The sequence below is a fragment of the Procambarus clarkii genome, chromosome 16, assembly GCF_040958095.1.
Source record: "Procambarus clarkii isolate CNS0578487 chromosome 16, FALCON_Pclarkii_2.0, whole genome shotgun sequence".
Classification (NCBI taxonomy): Eukaryota; Metazoa; Arthropoda; class Malacostraca; order Decapoda; family Cambaridae; genus Procambarus; species Procambarus clarkii.
Window position 1 is genome coordinate 25909923 of NC_091165.1, and position 24586 is coordinate 25934508.

The following is a 24586-nucleotide window of genomic DNA, read 5'->3' on the forward strand; positions in this document are numbered from 1 at the left end:
GTCTGCAGGATCGAGCATTGACTCTTGGATCCCGATATGTGTATGTATGTATGTATGCATGTATGTTCAAAGTGTGTGTGTGTCTATCACAGGTGGTTTGTGGGAAAGTTCATTTTGTATGGTAGGAGGGTTTTTATGTGGCAAGTGGCAGAATATACTGCCTGAGGGGCAGATTAGGAGATTCTGTTGAACGTGAAGGTGGGGGGGGGGAAGAGTATCACATCCTTTAAGAGCAACAAGAGTGATGCTAAACCACATTGCTAAATCTTTATAGTAAATATTATCCAGAAAGCCCTGGCTGTAAGCCTTCAGCAGTCTTGGAAATGATATTTTGCCGCATGATGGATAGAAATGGATTCTCCAGCATCACGAAGAAGGTTTTAAATTTTAAATTACTGGTATTTTTTTGTCCAATTTATACTTTATAATGATAAAAAAGTCTTAATTTGTAAAAACTAATTCAGGGATCAAATAAATTTTGTGCTACATGGGTATTATTGAGTTGTAGCTTAGTGTGCCTTGTATTTTGTAATCATTGTTTACGTCTGTGGTCTTCCTATCATGAAAATTTGTTTGTATTATTTTTTAAATTTTGTATGTACTGTATATTGTGATAAACATTGTGGGTATTTATTCTGATTTAAAATACACTATATACAAATAAGGAATGATTTTGCACAGTGATTACCATTTGGACCCGGGAGCTCATTATTTAATCCTGATTTGGTAAATTGTATCACACTATTCTGTTTCGGTAAACAGTAGGTTAGTTGTATAAGATCATCGATTGCAGATAACAGGAGTTGTACATGTGCAACTGTTATGTTTGGTATTTTGAGGTTACAGCACTGCAGTAAATGTTGGTATAATTGTCAAGTAAACATAAAATGCTAATTTGCTAGTAAATTATAACAGATTACAAGGGATTCTCATTCCTTGAAGCACCTGACCATGTGATACAAAAGTACTGTAACAAAGGTTATAATTATTAAACGTTTTTTGATCCATAAACATTACAGACATAAGTTATTCCTTTTACAGTCTTATTCTTGAAGATTAAAAACTGTATACAGTAGTATATCAGTGATTTATTGGTACTGGGGCAGTGTGACTACTGTGGGTAACATTCTGGTGTCAGTGTTATGCCATCATGCTGAGCTCCATGCAAGGATCCAGAGACATTGATTGGGTTTGGTGTAAATAAACTTATTTAGTGAGTGTGATAATTACAGCCAATGTGTGTTGGTCTGATTGCTGCTTTTTTTTTAAACCATGGTTTAATTTTTTTATCACACTGACAGAAAAGCAAATGCATGTGAATGGTTAGTGTCATAAATGTTGCACACCATGGGCATGTGCATGTTAATGTTGTGTTCATGCACTTGTGCTTTGTGAAGTGTTCATGCACTTGTGCTTTGTGAAGTGTTCATGCACTTGTGCTTTGTGAAGTGTTCATGCACTTGTGCTTCGTGAAGTGTCCATGCACTTGTGCTTCATGAAGTGTCCATGCACTTGTGCTTCGGTTATACTTGATAATTAGAATTTAATGAGGCTTAATATTATTCCTGTTTATATATTGTGTAATACATGTTGATATCATGTATGTAGGAAACACTGGTGACTCTAACACAGGTAGGCTACGCTACCAGAACACTGGTCGTGTGTTTTTACATAATATATTCTGTATTTTCTACTAGCTAAAAAACATTATAACTTAGTGAACACCTTTTATAGTGCAGTAGCAGCACTCACTGCAATAGTAGTAATTATTCCTCTGTAACTTGTTCATTTATCTAAGCTCAGAAAAACTGTAAGCTTGGCATGGAAGGCTTCACATTTTGGCATGTAAATATATTGTATAATCTTTGGAAATAAAAATACAGTATGTTTATACATATTCTACTTCATTTAGTTGGAAGACACTATAGACACTTATTAGCAAAGAAATATTCGTAGCAATGACAATGTATAATGACTTGAAACTGTGATAATAATTACATATCACATACTTTTCATATCACTTGCACTTTGTTCAATACATTTGCTAATGTTTTACGCTACCTAGTTTCTCTAGTAATATGAATAGATTATTTGCAGAGATAAAAAGAAAATTAAACTGAACTGGTGTCTTCGTTGAGCAAAATAATTATTATTGGTTTCACATTAAGTAACTCCTACATAAAGAGCATGATGATCTGTGCTTAGATATTAAATGATGCTGTAACCATAATGAATTTTCAATGTATAAAATGGTATATATAGCAAAGAGTATAATATGTTTGATAAGCTTTCATTATCTGTGCAAATATAGTTTGAAAAATGTACAGTGATCAAATAGTTAGCACCATAGTTAGCTCCTTATAGTAGAATGGCAATAAGCTACTGTAATGTCATGTTAGTCTTCACATTATAAAATACAGTAAACACATATGCCAATTTATATACGTACATTTGCTGGAGATAATTGCAACAAATTTTCTATATCATAAATATAAAGTTAATTATATATTATTAAAAATTTGTAAGAAAGATAAATATATATGATACTGTAAATAAAAAGTTAAGAACACTAGGAGGAAAAGAGAGAGAGGGACATCTTGTAGAAACTTAACACGTTACTTGTAAACAAATTCATCTACTTACACTGTATATTAATTGTTAATATTTTTACTGTCAGGTCTACAATGCTATGAACGAACATCCTGAGGCACCGACTGTGGGAGAGGTACCGAAGGTAATGTCTTCCTCATGATATATCCTTCAGTAGTTATTGCACAACCTTATGTATTATGATTAATAAATATAAATGTTAAATGCTAAACACTAGTGACTTGTCAGACACTACAGCAGTAAGGGAGGTTAATAAATTATGTTGATGAAGCAAACTGAAGTGGTAAACAAGATGGAATGAAACTGACTTATAATGGGGGTTTAATGTCTCATTGAAAAATTGTTTTGAGTGGAAAAATTCACCAAAGTCAACAACAACCAATTAATCCAAACAATAACACTTAGACATCATTCAGAAAATGTAACTAGAATATTGCATTGACTCTTGGTGAGTATTCTCATTTTATTTTATTACTGTTCTGTATTATTATTATTATTATTATTAAAATATTATGGGATGGCAGGAGGTTTTAACCACTTTCTCTAACAATACACCTTATTCAAACTGTCAGCCCTGAGGTGGTCAGTGACTATATTTACACTGCTCACCAGTACTATAATTTATTTTAATTTTTTAATAGCTTTTTCAGTATTGTAAATTAAACTGAAGTTTGAACCCCTATGCTTTTATATGTTGAATATTTATTCCTCTGAAAGTAAGTTAGGCAGATACTGGTATACAGGACAAATCTCCAGTCCATTTCTGAACTATTGCTTTAGGATGCTTCCTCAAGTATGATCCCTGTGTTTCCATGGATATCAGATTGTGAAGAGAGGCAGAGGCAGTATACAACATATTACTACAGAGAATGTACAGACATCCCTTCAAAATCATATTGTGCTCACATACACCCTCTTTCTGGACGAGCCCTTTGGTGGCTCCTTGAAACAAGCTCACTGAGATAGCTTCTCACTACCGAGTTACATCAATCTTACGAGTCTTAGTGGCCTACCGGGAAGCAGAGCCAGAACATGGCCCTCTTATAGATGGGCAAAGAGCTGGGCATTGTTATGATCATCCACACCAAGAAAGCATCCAGAAAGTAGATGAAGCAATACAAACAATAAAGCGAGTGCATGGTTCATAAAATGAAGCACCAAAAACTAAGACTCCACACAAAACTCCACAAATTGTTCACTAAAGGCTTAGTCCGAACCCCTAACCCCCTATCGCACAAAAGCTGCCAACGGATTGTAACCCAGAGTCTGGCGTCAGTAGATCATGAACCTGATATGGATTGGCAGGGGGGGGGGGGGGGAAGGAGCCTGGGGAGACACTGTGGCTCCGAGTGCAACATTTCATTACATTCAGCATTGGTTTTTGTCCCAATATCCACTGTGTAGTGATTCTTATTTGTGAGGTAATATGCAGCATGGCTCAGATCAGTGGGATAACCAGGTGGGCTTGTGGATAGTGAGAGCCTTTCTTTGGTGATCAGCATTGTCAAGTGAAGGCTTAGATGGGCTTCGATTTTGTATGGATTGACCTCTTAAGAGTAATTGCCTACTGGATATATTTTTGTTTTCCTCCAATGACTTCTTCAGTGCAATATGAACATGTAGGGATGTCTGAAACTAGCACTTAGTGCTGTTGTGCATGTTACCATGTAAGACTCGCCCCATGATCTCCTGACCCAATGATAGTGGGATTTTACTTGAGGGAGCAGCCAAATGCTTCAGCTTAGAAAGGAGCTTTTCATATTGCATCAATCTTGTTTTTCTTTTTAAAATTTTTCATCATTACAGGTGATGCCACATAGAAATGCTATCATTGAGTTCCATGCTGGGTCTTGTGCCGTTATGGAAAATATTGGGAAATTCCAAGTAGCTATTTGTCGCAGTGGCAGAACTGACAATGAAGTTAGCATCAGGTGAGGCATCTAAATTGTGGTTTGTATAGAAAAATACACTAATCAATGCAATAATGAAATAATTACAAGAAATTTTGTCATTGTGACAAGTCATGCTAATGAATAGAATTCTGTTGAATATTATATGTAGGTGAAAATCATTGGAGCAGGACGGGGATCGCAGCAGCATCCTGGGTAATCCCAGATGCACTATTTAACCCGTGGACCATGACGTGGGTTAAGATGTACATCTTAACCCCATGTCATATCTTACAGTACACCTGTACTGTAATTTTATAATTAGTAAAAACTGGTAATTAATACAGAAATGAAGTAAGTTCTGTGTACTTACTATGAACTTAAATTATGTTAATAATTATTTTTGATGCACCTTTATAGGGTTGAGACTATAGACGGAACAGCAACAGAGGAGCAGGATTATGTTGCAATCAACGAGGTTGTCACTTTTCAACCAGGCGAAACAGAGAAGTTTGTAAGTATTGCTTTTGTTAACTTGGCACAAAGACACTTTTCTTTAGTACCATTAATAATAAATATGGTCAGATAGTCCTAGTAAAATGTTTGCTTGCACATATTTTGTTTTGTTTGTTTCTCTACCGTGTACTTTCACTGGAACGTGTGGTTCAGTCACGCAGAGACTGTGTTCTAATAAAGAGTTCAAACCAGTAAAATCTTTTGAAAAAAAAAGCAAATATTTCAAATGGGCAGTGATAATGTTATAACAAAGGGGTCGTTCAAACATATAGATCAAGCAAGTAATGACTGTTGAAGTAGATAGTTAAGCAAACAATCACTATTGCAATATGTAGTTGAAATTAGTAACTGCTGCCACAGCTAGTTCAAACATGCATTATGCTGTAGATATGATTCAAATATGCAGTATGCCATACATATGATTCAAACAAGCATTGAGTGTGATCAAAGAGTAGGACTCAATGTGGAGGTACTGCATATCACAATGATAAATACATAAATGGAATATGTAGGTTGATTTACATATTAACTACATATGGCAGCCACTTTATTTCCTAAATGGTTATATCCACAAAAGTGTTTAGCAATCTTTGAAACATCACTACATGCTTGAAAATGCTGTATTCTTAACAAGAATATTTTATAAAAGACAGCAAGCTTAGTTAAATTTCAGTTGTGTTGGAGACTGTCAGGTGCAACAGTGGTGTGGGACGGTAAACCCCCACGGAACATGTGCAACAGTGGTGTAGGACAGGAAACTCCCACGGAACATGTGCAACACTGGTGTGGGACAGGAAACCCCCCACGGAACATGTGCAACAGTGGTGTAGGACAGGAAACTCCCACGGAACATGTGCAACACTGGTGTGGGACAGGAAACCCCCCACGGAACATGTGCAAGTACACAATTGGACTAAACCTGTCATTTAATTAATAATTCAGCATAACTGTACATGGTATAATAGAGAAAGGTAATGTATGAGCAGTAAGATGTTGTGACACCGATGCTGAAGCTGGCAGATGATATTTACCATGACTAACAAGGTTATTAATACTGTAGTTATATCGTGGCTGAGAATAAGAGCATTATATTGATAAATATAATGCTCTATAATTTATAATATAATAAAAAGCTGTATTGCAGTAATGACAGAGGGGGACACCTGCGAGGCCAGCTGTAGTTGAATATATTATAATGAAGACCTGCTGATGCTACAAGAATAGCTTAAATATGCTGAAGAAAAGCAAATATGTGCTGTACATTATGTCGATTATACAGAAATAATAATGAAGAGAAATATGATGAAGATACAATTGAGCATAACTAATTGTATGGGCATGAATGTTGTCTGGTTACTGGGGGTATTTACATGGAGGTACAGTGAATAAACCTTAGTAGATAATGAATACACAAGCACCATGCATTGCACATTCCCTCACCAACTGTTATACAAGATTATTCAATGTTATGTAGAAGATTCAGCAATACCAGAGATGGTGGCATTCAGTAGCTGAAGGCCAAAGGTGTGTTATTGAAAATACTCGACAGTCCATGGAATACGTGAAGGTATGGCAATATTAAAAACATTAGTTTGAATTTATTACGATATTCTTCCTGCTTTGAATACCGAGTAAAGTGCATAATACTGATAATGTATATATAAAAGAAATAAGAGATTGATCATTAGGAACCAATCAATAAAATTATTGTATTAATTATACAATAGAAATTACATTGATATAAAAAAGCTCAGAGGTAACCTCGGAAGTATAATTATAAATTAAATCTAGCTTATATATTATAATTTGGTCACTATATAAAGACTTCTGCCACCTTACCTTGAGGTTACCTTGAGATGCTTCCAGGGCTTAGCGTCCCCGCGGCCCGGTCGTCGACCACGCCTGATAATGTATACCACAAGACAGGTTGTGGCAGAAGTGTGTATTCTCTGCCATATTTTCTTGTATAATTATCTTAATGGAAACAAAGTGCTTAAATTATTGAACTCGTGTATTTACCTTCCGAAAATAATGAGACTTGTCTACACAAGAGATTGATAGTAAGTACTACTGTATCTGTAGGCTACTATAGCATATGAATGAGATGTTGTTTCATTATTCTTGTCTGCAAAATTTTTCATTCAGCTTATAAAAGAAATTAATCATTAGATTGAAGTGGAAATCATCAATGACAACCAATGGGAACCAGATGAAGAATTCTTTGTGAAGCTTTCATTGCTGGTGGACAGTGAGAAGAGATCAGGCGTACAGCTGGGACGCATCTCCATCATGGAAATAACCATTCTCAATGATGATGGTGAGTGACATGTTTCAATAAGTTAAGAAATTAATAGCTATATTTTTCTTTTTTTTTACTAATGTGTAATTCTGAGCTAGCCTCCTTGGTTGCTCCTGGAGCCGTGCACCCATGTTGCCAACCCAAACCACAAAATGCCAGGCTCTGCTAACCTGCTTCTTCATTATGATTGCTACTTTTGTATACCACATAATTTGAGGTGGGAAGAGAATGGTGAATTCAAGAACTCAATGATGAGAGCTACACTCGCTGTGTCCCGTCTTCCAAGCACTCTTTTATCATATAACTTTTGAAATTACTGAGGGTTTTGGCCTGCATCAACTTCTTACCTAACTTGTTCCAATTGTCTACTACTCTGTGCAGGAGGTTTTCATGCATTACTGTTTACTTTTTGTGTAGCTACCTAGTCAGCTGCATGTCTTTAGACCTTGTGCTCCACTTCAGTTCTCTTCAGAGTTACCTTCTCTGACACTGATTTTCAATGGCTGATGACTTTTATAGTTATCATCTTTGGCATTGCCTTCAGTGCAGATCTCTCTTCTCCTCTGTGGTTTCATTATTTTGGCAGTTCCTTGAGAATTTATCTTGGGTCTCGGTCTTGGTATTGGGCTCATTCTGACACACTGTTGGAGTCCATTGTGTTGTCCCTTGGGGTGATTCCATGACACTCCTCCAGGTTTACTAATTGGACACTGAGTATCATTTTTTATTTTGGCCACTGACTGCTCTCATGGGCCTCATTGCTTGTGATGTTTACGTCATTAGACTTAATAAAGTACAATTTCTTGTGGCTAGACTACCTTCCCAGTCTATACCAGTTTGAGGAGTTAAGTTTCTGAGGATAGTTCATTTCTAGCATGTGCTAGGAATGAACATTTCCCCTCTTTCCAGTTTTACAGGGTATTGTGTCGAGTTTTTAGACCCCCCATAGCCATCAGCATTGCGCATGTTGGTGCAATATTGGTTTCCTCTGCAGTGTGTGTGACCATTGTCAGGTATGAATAATGATCCTGTTGAAGCCTCCTTCCTATGCTAGGTTTATAACACAGTACTTGGTTGTACACTCAAACACTGAATCATCAATTTTGCTAGTCCCTGGCATTGGCAGATGTAGTTTCCTGGCAATCTCTGCTCTTCTTTGAATAGGATGTTGAGTTGTTGGTGCTCAACACTTGAGTTTCATCCAAAGAATTAAAAGGGTGCTGCACTTCCCTTGTGCTACTAGCAAACACTGATCCTGTAAGATTATTGCACATTCCAACATAAGCCCAGCCCCAGGCCAGGCTTGGGAGTAAAGTCTCCAAACCCAGTCCAGGTATATTCCAGGCCTTCTCCACTGGCTGTAGTACTAAAACACTTACGGCTCTTGGACTCGCAGTGGTTGGTGAATTTGGGTTATAAGCTCATGCTGTTGTTTCTACCGTATCTGAGGCTCTGCTCAGATGAACCCATTCCAAAGTTTATGTTGTTCCTTTTCCAGCTTGAGAGAAGTCTGTTTTGCTCCATGGGTTACCTGGGGGAACTGTCTATGGGGCCCCTCTGTCATTGACCATATCTTGAGCTGGAGCCTAGCTGTGGGACCAGGTTTCTGGACCAGCCCTCCCATTTCTGTGGATACAGAGAAATCTTGGTTGAATGTGCTATTAAAAGAGCTGTAGTTTCTTTGACCTTTCTTTTGTTTTTGTGACCAATACAGATGGGGTTAACCTGTAGATCAGGAAGTTATTCCCCATCCTAATCAGTCTCAGTCAGTTGCCAACAGAGCTCGATGAGTGAGGGAAGATCACCACAACTCTAAAGTAGCCCAGGCCACCACCATTGTTCAAAGTTGTTTGCAATCACCAGTTTAGAATTTTCACAGAAGGGTTGAGTGTTTTGTGATTTTCCTTGTGTAAACTCGAGCAGTTTACATTGGTAGTTGGTTGATCCCTATGAATTTCACCACTGAGGCGAGGGCTAGTGAAGTTGGTGCTCATCTTCAGCGTGCTGAGTGTGTCGCAGGAAGCCTGGCATTTGCAATAATGTCCTATTCAAGATGGTGATGTTAGCGGAGAGGAGTTACCGAGGGGTGCAAACCCAGAAATATACTTGTAACACAAAGCACCCTGTGAGGTGCTTGCCACGTTTTACATCCTGTATTGCTATAAGCATCAAAGATGGTCTGACAGCTAATTTAGGATGTTTTTGGATTCCTGTATTAATTACATAGAATTTAATTGCATATGACAAGTCATCTTACAGCAAGCACAAGTTGAGGGTGTGAGAGAAATTTTGGAATACTGTATTATTATACAGTACAGTATAGTAAACTTATTATATCATCTTGACATATTAATTGTTCACTTCTATTTAGGATTTCTGCTTTAGATTTTTGGGTTACCTTGACAAAGTGTTTGGGGCTACAAGCTTTCAAGACTGTGCTTTCTGGGAATTATTAATTGTTGCTAAGTGATATTCATAAATCAAAACCAAGAACTAAGAGTGTATGAACACCCTCAGTTTTACCCCAAATCTCCACCAAGTATGTACTAGATGTGCTTAAATCAGCAGACAGCCCCTCTACACAAGGGAGGGAGCAAAGCACTGGAAAAGAATTATTGACCAGTTGCACTAACATCCCACATAATAAAAGGATTTGAGAGTGATCAGGAGTCAGGTCACTAGTTTCATGAAGACCAATGACTTTTACGACCTAGGCCAACATGGATTTAGATCTGGAAGATCATGCCTCTCATAGCTACTTGACCACTATGACAAAATCACTGAGGCATTGGAAGAAAACAAAAATAGATGTGGTATACACAGGCTTCGCAAAGGCATTCGATAAATGTGACCATGGAGTGATAGCACACAAAATGAGGTCAATTGGAATAACTGGTAAAGTAGAACGCTGAATACTCAATTTTCTTTCAAACAGAACACAAAGAGTAACAGTCAGCCATATAATATCGAGTCCAAGCACAGTTAAAAGCTCTGTACCACTTGCTGTATAGTCCTTGCACCACTGCTTTTCCTTATTCTCATATCAGATATAGACAAAAATACAAGTCGCAGCTTCGTATCATACTTTGTAGATGACACAAAAATCAGCATGAAAATTACCTCTGCTGAAGACATTGAAAAACTACAATCAGATATTAATAAAGTTACTGGGCAGAAGAAAATAACACGATGTTTAACAGTGATAAATTCCAGGTACTTGGGTACGGTAAAAAATAAGGACATTAAACATAATACAGGGTACAAAACACAATCAGATTTGCCCATAATAGGAAAGCAGCATGTCAAGGATTTGGGAATATTGATGTCTGATGACCTAACGCTTAGGAAGCATAACCAAGCAAATATTGCGTCATTCAGAAAAATTATAGGATGGATTACGAGAACTTTCAAATCCAGGGATTCGATCACAATGGTTTTACTATTCAAATCACTTGTGCTATCCTGTCTTGAGTACTGCTCAGTACTCACTTCCCTCTTCAGAGCAGGAAAGATTGCTGAAATAGAGGAAGTTCAGAGAACGTACATGTATACTGCATACATAGACACGATAAAGCACCTAAATTATTGGGATCATCTCAAAGCTCGCCAAATGTACGTGTACTCGCCAGAAAGGAGAGGAGAGAGATATCAAATAATATATATCCATGTGGAAAATACTGGAGGGCCAGGTCCCAAAGTTACACAGTAAAATAACAACTTACTGGAGTGAACGATATAAAAGAAAATGCAGAATAGAACCAGTGAAGAGCAGGGGTGCCATAAGCAAAATCAGAGAACACCGTACAAACATCAGAGGTCCACAGTTGTTGAACATCCTCCCAGCGGGTATAAAAAATATTGTCGGAACAACCGTGGACATCTTCAAGAGAAAACTAGATAGTTTTCTTCAAGAAGTGCTGGAGCAACTGGGCTGTGGTGGATATGTGGCCCTGCAGGCCACTCCAAGCAACAGCCTAGTGGACCAAGCTCTCACAAGTCAAGCTTGGCCTCGGGCCAGGGTTGGGAAGAACAACTCCCAGAACCCCATCAAGCAGGTATCAAGGTAAAAATTAGGCATACCCGTATATTGATTTAAATTTTAGCGTTCTGTTTTGATTTTCGATATCAAATAATTCTACTTGATTATCATCTATAAGGACAGTCAAAAAGGTGTAATTTCTTGAGAAATCCCCCGAGATGACCCACAAATTCAAAATGAAAATCTAAAATAGACACCCACTGTCACACACCCTCAACTGTACCACAAATATTAGGAATAAGGAACTTACTACAATATAAACTTTAAGTGCTAAAGCTTTTTTTCATGTCCTTGGTGTGTTCTTCAAAACCAAGCCTGCCAATTGATACTTGGTGCCAATAATATGTGCACACATTATCTGCAGCTATGGTATGTGCCCAAGTCATCACATGCCAGATCAATGAAGCAACCTCTGGTACTTACAGCAATACAAAACTTAAGACATGGAAAACATGTCACAGGATGCTCTCTATCTACATACTGTACTGTATATTATACCTACACTAATGATTTCCAGTACACGATAAAAATGCAGACACTGGCCTTGACTTATAAATAACAAGGTTTGACATATAAATTGTAATACATAAATAATAATGAATATATTTTATATTTTGCTTAATGTAGATTGTTTAAAAATATTCCTGCATAGAGACTTAACTGAAAAATTAAAAAAGGATCATAAATAATATTCACAAATATATTGGAACTAGAGAATAAGCAAACTCGTACAAATTTTTTGCACTGGATATTGAAATTTAGATTCTGAGTCCCTCGTCAATCTGTGTTCCTCTAAAGTGTGTGGTTAAATTGTTACATTTTCTAACAAGTTCATTAAAGACATTATGATATTAATAATTTTCCATGGTGTGTGCACTTGGCTTTGTAAGTCAGTAATACCAAGATTGGCAGCATTACTATAGGTTACTCTTGGTGTTTGTTCTCTTCCAGATAGTATGTGTATTCAGCTATGGAAGTCATGTCTGGTATATTTTAACAGCCTTGAGCTTTTAACTTCTATTAACAATGGATAAAGGTTTGAAAGAAAAGCTTAAAGGCAATCTGTTAATGAGAAGGCTTAAGTACTGTACAGTATCTTTAAATGCACAGTGTGTGTGTATGTGTGACAGTTGGCACATTGTGCAACATTAATTTTGCTACATGTAATCTTCATATTTTGCTTCATTTCAATTAAACTAAATTTTGGTTACTGTGCATGGATTATGGTTTGACCATTTTTGTTGATAAAGATGATGCATAAATGGTAATCTGAGCCAACAGGTGACATATACCCCACAGAACTAAAAAAAAAAAAAAAATTGATGCTGTACACTGGATACACTATACATAAAATATAGCATACTTTGAGTGTACTTATGATGCACAAATTATTGCATTCATTGTATACAGTATTGGTAAATATGTCCATTGAGGTACATAGTTTAGAAATACAGTGTAATTACAAATGATATACTGTATACATTAATTAGTTTGCTGATCCTTGTGGATACATTATGTATTAACGATGCAAGGTAGGTTGGTATTATCTAGAGCCGCTACATTTTATATGCTTGTTAGTTAAATGTTGATATCGTCAAATATCACCTTGCTGAAGTCAGTTTTAGTAAGGCATCTTGCCAGCACTGTTGTGTATATAGAAGTATTAATTGTGTATAGTAATAATCAGAATGGATTATTCAAGTTTAGTTGTTGGCTATGTTTTAACTTAGATTTGCTGTATAATTACTGTAAATTGTATGAATGATTGTTATCACAGCCGTTTTAGATTGCAACTTTGATGTAAATATAATTTTCATTAAAACATCATAACAGGTGGCAAAATGAAATTTTTTCATTTTGTTTTTACTACAAATTAGCAAATAGACATGTCCTTTAATTTCTTGTACTTATATTCAGAGCCTGGAATGGTAATGTTCCAAAAGCGAGGCTTCCTGGTGAAGGAGAGCATTGGGAGTGCAGTAATCCCAGTTGTCCGCAAGAATGGGGCTGATGGAGAGATTACTGTGAAGTGGCGAACAATTGACAAGAGTGCTATTTCTGGCCGTGACTTCGAGGGAGGAGAAGGTGCCCTCGTCTTCAAGCACACAGAGGTAAGTTTTTTATTATATGCAGGTATTCATATTTTGTATTTTCCTAGCTCTTTTTATTTAACATTATACAGTTCCTAGACTGGGTGCACAATGAATTTTACCACTTGACTAAGATCACCAGCTACTTGAGGTACTTTTTGAACTAAGTCATACTGTTGCTTCCTTAAGCAATATCTTACTCTTTCCAAGGACATGACCAAACAACAGCTAGGCTAGATCGTCAGTCACTGCTGTGTCATGAAAATGTTTTTAAATGCTATCACAAAGTCATTAATGGGGAATGGAGAAACTTTTCGGTCCGGTCTGGAATGAACCTCCATAATGTTCAATCATCTATACCACAAATCCCTCTCTAAAGCAATATGTAGCCTCAAGCACTGCTCTGCTAATTGCTATTTGACCACCAGTAATTATTCTTGTTGAGTGGGGATTCCTTAAGTTATTTTGTATATCCTTTGTTGACCAGACCACACACTAGAAGGTGAAGGGACGACGACGTTTGTATATCCTGTTGTTTTCTGGGCATTGGGGAGACTATGCTTCTGAGTGGATACCTACATACAAGTCATTACATAGTAGTTTGTGCCTCCTTAATTTTTTGTGGAAGGTGTTGAAGTAATGTTCTCTGCTGGTTTGGTTAGTGCCTTAGCTGCAGTTACTTTCTTAGAGTTGATCCACTACATTTTGAAGTTCCTTGGTACTTAGTCTTGGGCTAAGACATGTATTGTATGTACGTGTGCCATTCTGACATATTCAGTCATGTTCCTGTGTCTAATTATGCAATTTGTTTGGTTACCTTGGGTCTTTGTTTGATAGGGTTTGTTGCTGTTAATTTTTTTTTTAGCATGAGTTGGCCAACCTTTAACCTTTACTTATTGGTAGTTTGACCACTGCAAGTAAAGGCCCTCTTACTTACAAGAGGAGCTATGCTATGTAATTATCTAAGTGGTTACATAGCATACCTCCTCTTGTAAGTAAGAGAGCCTTTACTTGCAGTGTGCACCAATGACGAAAAGTGAGCAATATACTGAAAGAACAATATAAATAAATGTTTAATTCAATGAAAATAAAAAAGTAGAAAATCCTGAGAGCTTTTACATGAACTTGGCCCACTTGGAATGTCATGTCTGATATCACATCAAACCTCATAGACATAAAAAAGCAAATAGACAAACTCCATTCACTTAGCTCTGTAGCCACAGTCCCAAAATTCATTGTTATAAAGAACTACAAAATACCATTAGTACTGTACTGCATTCAGTATTATATGGAGAAATAGCCTGGAGAGAGATGACATTTAAAACTGCAGACTTTATTCCACTTCATATGGAAGATAGTCAAGCAATGACATTAAATTACAGACTGCTCACACTAATACAGTATCACACATAAAGTCTGTTAAAAGACAACTAAGACCTTTTAAAAGAATACAGGATATATAAGACAGATCTTCTGGTAGAACAGAAAGAACAAATCACAAGGCCTATTAATTATAATGAGAGATACCACTTGGAGAGTACCACGAAGCAAACATAACCAGAAAAATGATAGGGCACATAATGAGGAACTTCAAAACAAGGAATGCCACCCCAATGATAGTTCTCTTCAAAGCACTGGTGCCATCTTGATAGGAATATCATTCAGTCCTCACAAAATATACAAAGAACCTTTACAACCTACAAAAAATTAGTTAAGTACTTAAAACTTCCTTGGAAAGGAGACAAAGGAGATGTCCTCACAAGTCGAGGGGGAGTTGAAGAACTCCCAGAACCCCATCAAGGAGGTATCAAGCAGGTACATACATATGGAAAATATTGGTAGGCCAGGTTTCTAATCTGTATAACTAAATTACAGCATATTGGAATGAAATATTTTAGTAAATGTAAGATATACCAAATAAAAAGTAGTTACCATATGACCAATTAGAGAAAACAGTGAGAACATCAGAGGTCTGTGACTCAATATCCTTCCAGCATATACACAGTATATGAAACATTGCTGGGAAAATGGAGAAAGCCTTCAAGAGGAAACATGATCCTACTGAGGCTCCACTTAGTCTGGCTATGGTCTATAAAAGCAGAGCATCACAGACCAGGGAAGCCAGGATGGTACAATAGAGCTCAAACCAATTTTCACTGGTAAGCCAGATGAGTCTGCAACTGGGTCTCCTGTTTATACTATGATGTAGGGCACAGATCCCATGTTCTGTCCTAGGTTTTCACATAAGGTTTTATGTTTGACACTTGCTCTCTAGAACTGAGCTTACAGCGAATTTAGGTGCTACTTTTATGTAATGTCATCTGACTATTTTTACCCTATTGGTCATTTCTGCTGCTATTGGCATTCTTCCTTTGAGGGACATAATAGGATAAATGTTTTCCATCCTATCGACCCATGCTAACTCCATGAAAGAACACCAACATTCTATTCTTCCCATCTTTGCTATAAAATACCTGGTCCTCATACCTAATCTGAAAGGCAACAGCAATTAAAATTTTCCCTTAACTGACAGTGATCTTTCTTCCTACTTTGGTAGGGCAGGGAATGGAACTCCTCTAAATTGCAGCACCTGTGAAATCACTTTTCTGCGTCGTCAATAACAGTTTAGTTTTTACTGATCTCCTCTTGTAGATGCTTTTGTAATTTTCCATTCCCATCCTAGGTATTTTTTTACAGTACTGTACTTGCCTTTTCATCAGCTCCAACTTAGCATTTAATTTAAGACAATTTCTTTAGATTTGATGATTAAGCCTTTTTCACAGTCAAACTAAGACTAGGTAGCCCACACTGCACTACTGGTTGTCACTACAGATGGAACGTATACTTAGGTAAACAAAATTATGAACATTTCTTTTGTACATTTGTGTGAAAAAATAAATTAAGGAAAATTTGTAGTGATTAATTTGTCTATTTATTGTGTCATGATGCACCTCTTAGATTGTACAAAACATCGAGATCCCCATCATTGATGACATGACACCTGAGAAGGATGAGCACTTTGAGATAGAATTGTTTGATCCAGAAGGTGGTGCCAAGTTGGGCCAAATAAATCGCACTGCTGTCACAATTACAAATGACGATGGTGAGTCACAGTTGTAGCATACAATACTTGTGTAATATAAAGAAATTCAACCATTTTTTTTTTAATTTGCAATTTTTGTAACATTGCAATTTTTATTAACATTATATATTGTAAAGAATTTAGAATTAAATTTTCTTCTATCCTTTTCAGATTTTAACAACGTTCTGTCCAACATGATGATGATGACAAATGCCAACCTTCACTCACTACAAGTACACCATGAAACTTACCTCAGTCAGATTAAAGATGCTCTCAATGTGAATGGTGGAGATATTGAAAATGCATCTGGGATGGATTATTTAATGCACTTCTTTACCTTTGGATGGAAGGTAAGAACAAATACAAAGTTATTTGTTTTTTTAGGAAACACATGTTTAAATAAATTTAGTTTTGTAATTAAAGTATAACTGATAAAACTGTTAATAATTTTTCACCACATTAACTATCTAGTGTAATGTGCTTTGTTTACTCGTTACAAAGTAATGCTTCTCCTTCATTATAAACAGCCTGGATTTGTGTAAATTGTTCTTTTACAAAATTTTGTTGCACCTGTTTACCACATTTAGTTAGGGTTTAAATAATAATATCAGATAAGTAGAACTATTATGTACAACAAAATCTTGGTTTAGTGGTCTAGGATATTTGCTTTGGAGTACCAAGTGAGCAGGTTAAAATCCTCTTCATGGCTCCTGCTGATTTTATTATAAATATTATTTTGGTTAGTAAATAATCAATTACTGTATGTTCAACAATTGTGTATTAAGTCATTGGTTAATATTGAGGAAGTTGATGTCCACGTGTCTCTGCAGATTATCTTCGCCTTGGTGCCACCACCCGGCATCCTTGGAGGCTGGCTGTGTTTCTTTGTCTCTCTAGCAGTAATTGGTGTTCTAACTGCTATTATTGGAGACTTGGCTGCTATTTTTGGTTGTCTTGTTGGGCTCAATGACTCTGTTACAGGTAAGTCTTTTAAACTCAATAATATTTATAGCTACTGTAGAAGTTTGCTAATCCGGACTATATGGGAAGGACCCCCCTTGCCGGATGAGCCCGTTTTCCAGATTAACTGACTTTTTGCCATGATAGTCTAAAAGTGAACATTTCCAAAAATGATTGTACGTACCACAAACAACATAATTTGAATTGCCACACACTATAATTAGTGTGTGGGGCCGGGTGGGGGGTTAGCTGCCTGCCTGGCTGGTAGGTGGCCAGACAAGTGGGTGAGTGTGCAAGCAGGTGGGTGGGTGGTTGGATGGGTGGATGGCAGGCAGATGGGCTTGGTGGGTGGGCAGGCTGGTCAGGTGGGGTAGGCATCCACTCCTAACACCCACCCCTGACACCCACTCCTGACATCTGACACCCACCGCATTCATACCCACTCCTAACACCCACACCCACTCCAGCCTCCCTGCTTGCCTGAAGCCTCTCAGCTTGCCTGAACCCTGCCTGACTCCCCTTTCCTGGTGGTGGTGTACAATGAGTGTTAGGCCCGGCATTTCACTTATTAAGGAAGCTGATGTGAACCCCATGTAGCCGCAGGACTTAAATCTTGCACGCTACTTTAAATGTATATATATAATGTGCACCATTCAGCGACACTTACTCAAATTGTACTATACAATTTGTGCCTTTAAGGGTTAAGAAAGCATGCAGTGACTTGATAAAGGTCGAGGATGGACCAAAATGTCACCACTTTTTTTTTTCCAGTGTGTGGCCTGAATTAATAATGTTAAGCAATGTTATTGTGACCTTTTATCTACTAAAAAGAGCATGTTTCTTTTAATTAAATGTGCAAGTGAATTTCACTTCTTTCCACAGCAATTACGTTTGTAGCCTTGGGAACTTCACTTCCTGATACCTTTGCATCAAAAACTGCTGCTGTTCAGGAGAAATATGCTGATAATGCCGTAGGCAATGTGACTGGCAGTAACTCGGTGAATGTATTCCTTGGTCTTGGTCTACCATGGTTTATTGCATCTGTTTACCATCTTAGTCAGGTAAGTGTTGACCAAGTTAGTCAAATATTTAGTGAAATAGAAATCATCATGTTTCTGAAAATCTAAATATTCTTAGAATCTTAAGTGCTATTAATGTAACTTATTTTAAATTGTATCCTGTTTTGGACATGGGAAATAAGCTAGAAGTAGTTAAATTTCTTTACAGGCATATTCACTTTGTAATTGCTTATATTATAGGTTAAAATGACAATTTTGCTAAATGAAAAGGCGCAGGAAATGTGGTGTGGAGGCATGTCTAGTTGCAATGAGTTCCTCAACAATAACATGAAGATGGTCACATATAGCTCATTGAATTGAGGTTGTACTGTATACACTATCCTGGTTTTTATTTTTGAAAATAGTGGAATACACAGCCTTATCTACATATTTTTATTCATGTGTGGCTACTTGTTCTCCATATAAACAACCAACCCCCTCTCTTTTTTTTTTTTTAATACTGTCACAATTATTTCACTTTTCATCTCAATATTCCAGTGTTGCATACATTCTTTATGTTTATTTTTAACATATCTAAACCACCTAAGTACTCTGGCCTCTATCCACCTTTTTTTCATGAGTTGCATACTGTTTATAATACAGTACCTCCACTCAGATTTCTGCATCTCTCTCTCTGCTCGATATCTAACCCCCTTTTGAATCCTATTTTTGCTCCTTACCCTTTTCTTGCAAATTTATTTAGACACAATTGAAATGGTCTGTTTCATTACAGCAGGTTTAACTGCATCCTCCTGATAAGTCTATTATTCAGTTAAATTCACTTTCTTTGCCCTAACCAAATTTTAACTTTGGTTAGGGCAAAGATAGTGATAGTAGATAGATAGTATTTTTACTATTTTACCCTTTTAGATAGTAGTATACTGACTAGTAAGAAATTCTTTTAAAATAATTGAAGTTAAAACACAAACTTAAATATTCCAAGGCCTAGTATAGCACACACATGTACTATATTGGCCTCAGATAATCACATATTAGGCCTAGGGAAGTTAGGTTAGCTTAATTTGTCAAAGCAACACAAGTAAAAAAAAATAGTTTTCCAGTTTGTCCAAATCAATAGATCAGATTTATACTTTCTAATTTTGTTAAAAGTTGTTATATATACAGTATTATAATCCTCATCGTTACTATAAGTACTACCAAAACAGGAGGATGAGCTTTATATTTTACAATCACTTAAAAATTAATCTTTTTGTTGTATATATATTTAATATTTTCTTCCTCATACATAATCTGCTAAATTCTTTATTCTTCATTATCGACTCTTAAGTAGCACCTTGTTTTAGTCATTATAGTTCTGAACCCAATCATTTAATCATTTACTTCTAATAGTTCCAACATATGCACAACTTTTCTTTTTTTTAAAGCAGCTTGTCACAGGTCCTGAGAAATGCTCTCCCATATCACATGCTCCTATGTAGTGCTTATCTTTGAATTTGATCATGTTTTTCCCAAATCCATGTGTGTGTGTTGAGATGGTACAGCCAAGGGTAGAATTTTTTTTTTTTTATATGGGGCTACAAGGCCAAGCAGTTGTATTGCAGAAGGTACTGCCAAAGGAAGAATTGTAGACCAATAGATTGCAGCACAATTGTTAGAGAATGGAGGTGTAGACAGCATGTAACAAGTCTTCAGGTTGACAATTGAGTTTTTTTATATATAGCTTAATGTTCAACATTTGTGTGTTTCAAGTCTTTGAACATCCCTGATAATTTTTTTTTTTTACCCGTTTTCTTGGTTCAAAGCCAGTGGTGTATTATAATCACTTACCATTTCACGATTTCCAAGTGTTAAATATATTGCAGGGCACCAAGTTTGTGGTTCAGGCTGGCAGTCTTGGATTTAGTGTGGGTCTCTTCACAGGACTCTGTATTGTGGCAATTACCTTTCTCATGGCTAGAAGGTAAGTTAAATTTGGGTTTACATTTTATTGAAGGAGTTGATTATATTTTATGTAATTATCAATGATGAAATCATTTTCCACAAAACTAGAACCTAGAAAAAAGGTGTTCTTTAGAATTAACTATGAACCTAAAATAGTGTTAAATGTTACCAAAGATTTATTACATTTACGGTAGTACTCAATACTAAGAAATTGTTTATGGTAACTAATTTTTTTATGTATATGAATGATTAACACCATAAAATGGTATTCCATAAATCCCAGGGTGGCCTGGTCAGACACAGTGCAGTTCTATTTTACAAAACCAAACAAATATAAAATGGTAATAAAATAATAATGTAAATAATGTTTTTTCAGAGTCTTTGGTGTGTTTGGGAAAGCAGAACTGGGTGGCCCTACAGTTCTGAAGTATCTTTCTGCCTTCTTTTTAATTGCTCTCTGGTTTGTATATGTGATGGGTGCTTCATTGCAAGCTTATGGGTACTTCTAAGTATAATAACTTAACACTTTTAAAGTATGTTATGAAAAAAGTAATTCAAATTAGTAATAGTCTTCATATATAAAAAAGTCTAATACTGATATTATAAAGTTAACAAATCTCTCTATTAGTCATCAACAGGTAATAGTAGATAAAACAAATACAATAGTAATATTTTATATTTTGATGGAGTTTGTGCTTTTGATTTGTGATGTCTACAATATAACCAAATGACAATTTGATGTGTGTCAGATGTGTGTAATGTTGAATGCCTTTTGAATTTTTAATGCTTAAATGAAAAGATGTTTTAATGTATATTCCTTGTACAGAAAATACTGCAACTTATTATGAATAGCTTATTACAGTTGACAAAGGTAGAGAAGCATTTCTTTCCTAGAAGTGACGAGGAAGACATGTTTTAGACCATAGTCAGTCGGTAAGTTAAGAGGCCATCAAACCTACTTTAATTGGTGTTATGAACAAAGATGTGCAAACAGCAGTGTAATTATTTTTGATACAAATAGATGATCTGTTTGAAGTTGTTTATTTTCCTACTTGTAAATGCTTGCCAAGGCATTCCTCATTCTTCTTTATGACTGCTAGTTAATAGCAAATGTTTCATTTCTGAACAAGTGGCATGTGGAATTCTTTGGCAGGTATTTCATGTGCTCCTTGGCAAGCCTGTATTTCTCTTAAAAGTTTAACTATGTTTGTTATACTTTTTTATTATATAATTTATAATATTTAATAAACTTACATTCAGTATATAACAAATTTTAAGCAATTTTTTTATATAGACAACTTAGACAAGTTTAAGTGCAGCTACCAAGGGCTACGGGTTTAATATAGATGAAAGGTGACAATTGTATCATTTGAGTGGCTTTTTTCACGAAGGATTTATTAATACTGTAGTGAAATAAAATGATGACCGAGGAATGAATTCCCTTTGACCTCATCATTTGGAAATTGTGTTGTATTTACTGAGTAAATGTGTAATATTATGACATACTCTCCAATTTAGCATCCTTGTTCTTGTATCCAAATAAACTTTTGGTATTAACTTTTACATACATTATCTCTCTTTAATATAATGTGCATAATTAGTATTCAGTATCCTTCATATATTAATTTTTTAATTTCAAATTTGGCATTTTGATGTCACAATACATTTAATTAATAGGATAAAACTCCACACTTGTGTATTTGTGAAATTGATGTATAGAATTACACAGACTTTCGCACTCTTCCGAGTGCTTTGTCAAGGTCTGAGTGTGTGGTTCGAACGAGACTTGCATCTCAACGACTAACGAGCACATTAGTCATTGAGATGTAAGTCTCGTCCCCACCACACACTCAGATCTTGACAAAGCATTCAGGAGTGTGAAAAACTTGCCTTGAGGTTACCTTGAGGTGCTTCCGGGGCTTAGCGTCCCCGCGGCCCGGTCGTCGACCAGGCCTCCTGGTTGCCGGACTGATCAACCAGGCTGTCGGACGCGGCTGCTCGCAGCCTGACGTATGGTGTAATTCTTTACATCAATTTCACAAATACATAAGTGTGGGTTTTTATCCTATGTTAAAATGTCTGATAAGACATTACTAATACATTTAGTATTGTTGGAAATTAATCTAATCTGAATTATTGAGAATCTTTAGTTTATAGTCTTTGAAATTTATTCCTCTCAATTTTTATTTAAATTTAAATTCTCTACAGGAATAATTTCAAAAGTTTGTACTTAAGTTAAGCATATTTATGATGGTTTCCATTTTCACAGAGTGGCTGAAAGCTCTCAAGTATCAATGTTTAGTGATGTTGAGAACAAATATGTCAGATATGCTCTCACAAAAGTATAAGTTATATAATAATAATGTGTCAGCATCTCACAGCTCATTTTCTTAACTTCATTTATCCTGTGATAATGTTAATTTACAACATTTTAGCACATTACCTTGTTGAACATCATTAAATGGAAAGCCTTATAAATAAAGAGAATAAAACCTAGCATTTGTTTATACAATAGACTACAGGAAGTCTCCTATTTTACACATGCCCACTATACAAACACTCATCCATCCAAACAGCCTACCAAAATCCCCCCCCCCCCCACCCCTTTCTTTTTTTGTCTCAACTCATCAATTCACTACTCATAATATATATTGCTAAGCCACCATAGTGTGGATAATAACTTCATTAGCCTGGACCCTCGAAGCCTCGAACAGCTGCTCGCATACAATAGCCATCTGATCTACCTACCAAGCCAAAATGCCGCTTAAAAGGAATGATTCCAGAAGCATCAGTGTTGCCCAACTGGAACTTTAGATCTTTTTTGTAGGGTGCCACTTTGGCATGTAGGTATTAGGTGATCTACATCATGACTAGGATGTGGATTACCTAAAACACATGCTAAAGTGGCACCACTATGGGAAGGCCTAAAGTGTTGGGTAACAGATTTGTGCTTCTGGAATCCTTCCTTTTTAAGAGATGTTGGTTACATAAGTAGAGCGGCTGGCTACTGGGAGCCGTATGATGCTCAGAGTATCCAGGCGAGTGAAATTATTACAATATTATATGTTCAATTTAATATTATATATATATATATATATATATATATATATATATATATATATATATATTATATATATATATATATAATATTTATTCATCAGCAATGTGACTGCTGATGAAGTGGTGATGGTACTCTGTACTCCAGGGGATGATCCCAGGCAATGGAGGTTCGAACCCTGGTCGGGTCATAGTTCTAACATGATTTATGGCTTGGGTACTATTCAAGCTTCGTTTCATATATAACATCTTGCATAACTACAGTCTACCCACTTCAAGACTTCGTATGGGCCAATAGGCCCTCTGCAGTTACTTTCATTCTTATGTACCCACCTCACCCAACGCGCGTGTGTGTGTGTATGTATGTGCGTATTTATATTATATATAAATAATGTGTGTGTAAATCACGAAAATAAACACGTGATTAAAAATGTGACAGTGTCAGACCACAGAGGAAAATTGAAACGGGAATTTCCTTAAGTATATAATTATACTTATATGATTATACTGTATATAATTATACTTAAGGAAATTATACTTAATTATTATTGTCCAATAATTCAGATTAAGTATAGTGGAATCTGGAATCTGGACAATTATATATATATATAGTCCACATGACCCACTAGTGTCATCCTATATCCCGTACTGGCCTAGCCAACAGTACCATGATCACTTGTAAAGAGCTAATTCCTTTTTACTCTCAAAGGAAGTTAATTTCACATGTAAGTGTTGGCAGCAGACTAGTTGTGCTGTTTTCCTCGACGTTAGTGAATCCTAGCCATTGGTGCATTTCTACACTTTGTTTATTCCTTCAACTATTCCCCCCTACCATTTCTGTTATAATTATATAGGTAGTCAGGCAACCTAATGAAGGCATGGAGTGTCAGGAAACCCAGGAAGTGATTGACTGCATGTGTGAGGATGGTAGGAAGGGGAGGAGCAGGGTGGGAAGAATAAGACAGCAACTTTGCCTTATCAGCCAGCCAACCTGTTTAAAGGGGGGTGGGATTTTAAAAGTGGTGGCTCTCCCAAGTCTTCAGTAACCCCACAAACATACACAATTTGAACCAGACCAGATCAT

General features: G+C 36.3%; 1 protein-coding gene across 1 annotated transcript in view; it reads left to right on the forward strand.

Moving 5' to 3' along the window:
* LOC123759977 (sodium/calcium exchanger Calx) overlaps positions 1–22941 on the forward strand; it is a 58011-nt gene extending 35070 nt beyond the window's left edge. The window contains 11 exon segments of the mRNA XM_069325341.1: positions 2678–2734; positions 4417–4541; positions 4920–5013; positions 7185–7332; positions 13271–13464; positions 16402–16546; positions 16697–16875; positions 17356–17506; positions 18368–18546; positions 20367–20464; positions 20822–22941. Coding sequence (XP_069181442.1) covers positions 2678–2734; positions 4417–4541; positions 4920–5013; positions 7185–7332; positions 13271–13464; positions 16402–16546; positions 16697–16875; positions 17356–17506; positions 18368–18546; positions 20367–20464; positions 20822–20954 — 1503 coding nt within the window. The 3' untranslated portion in view covers positions 20955–22941.
* The last annotated feature ends 1645 nt before the right edge of the window (positions 22942–24586 follow it).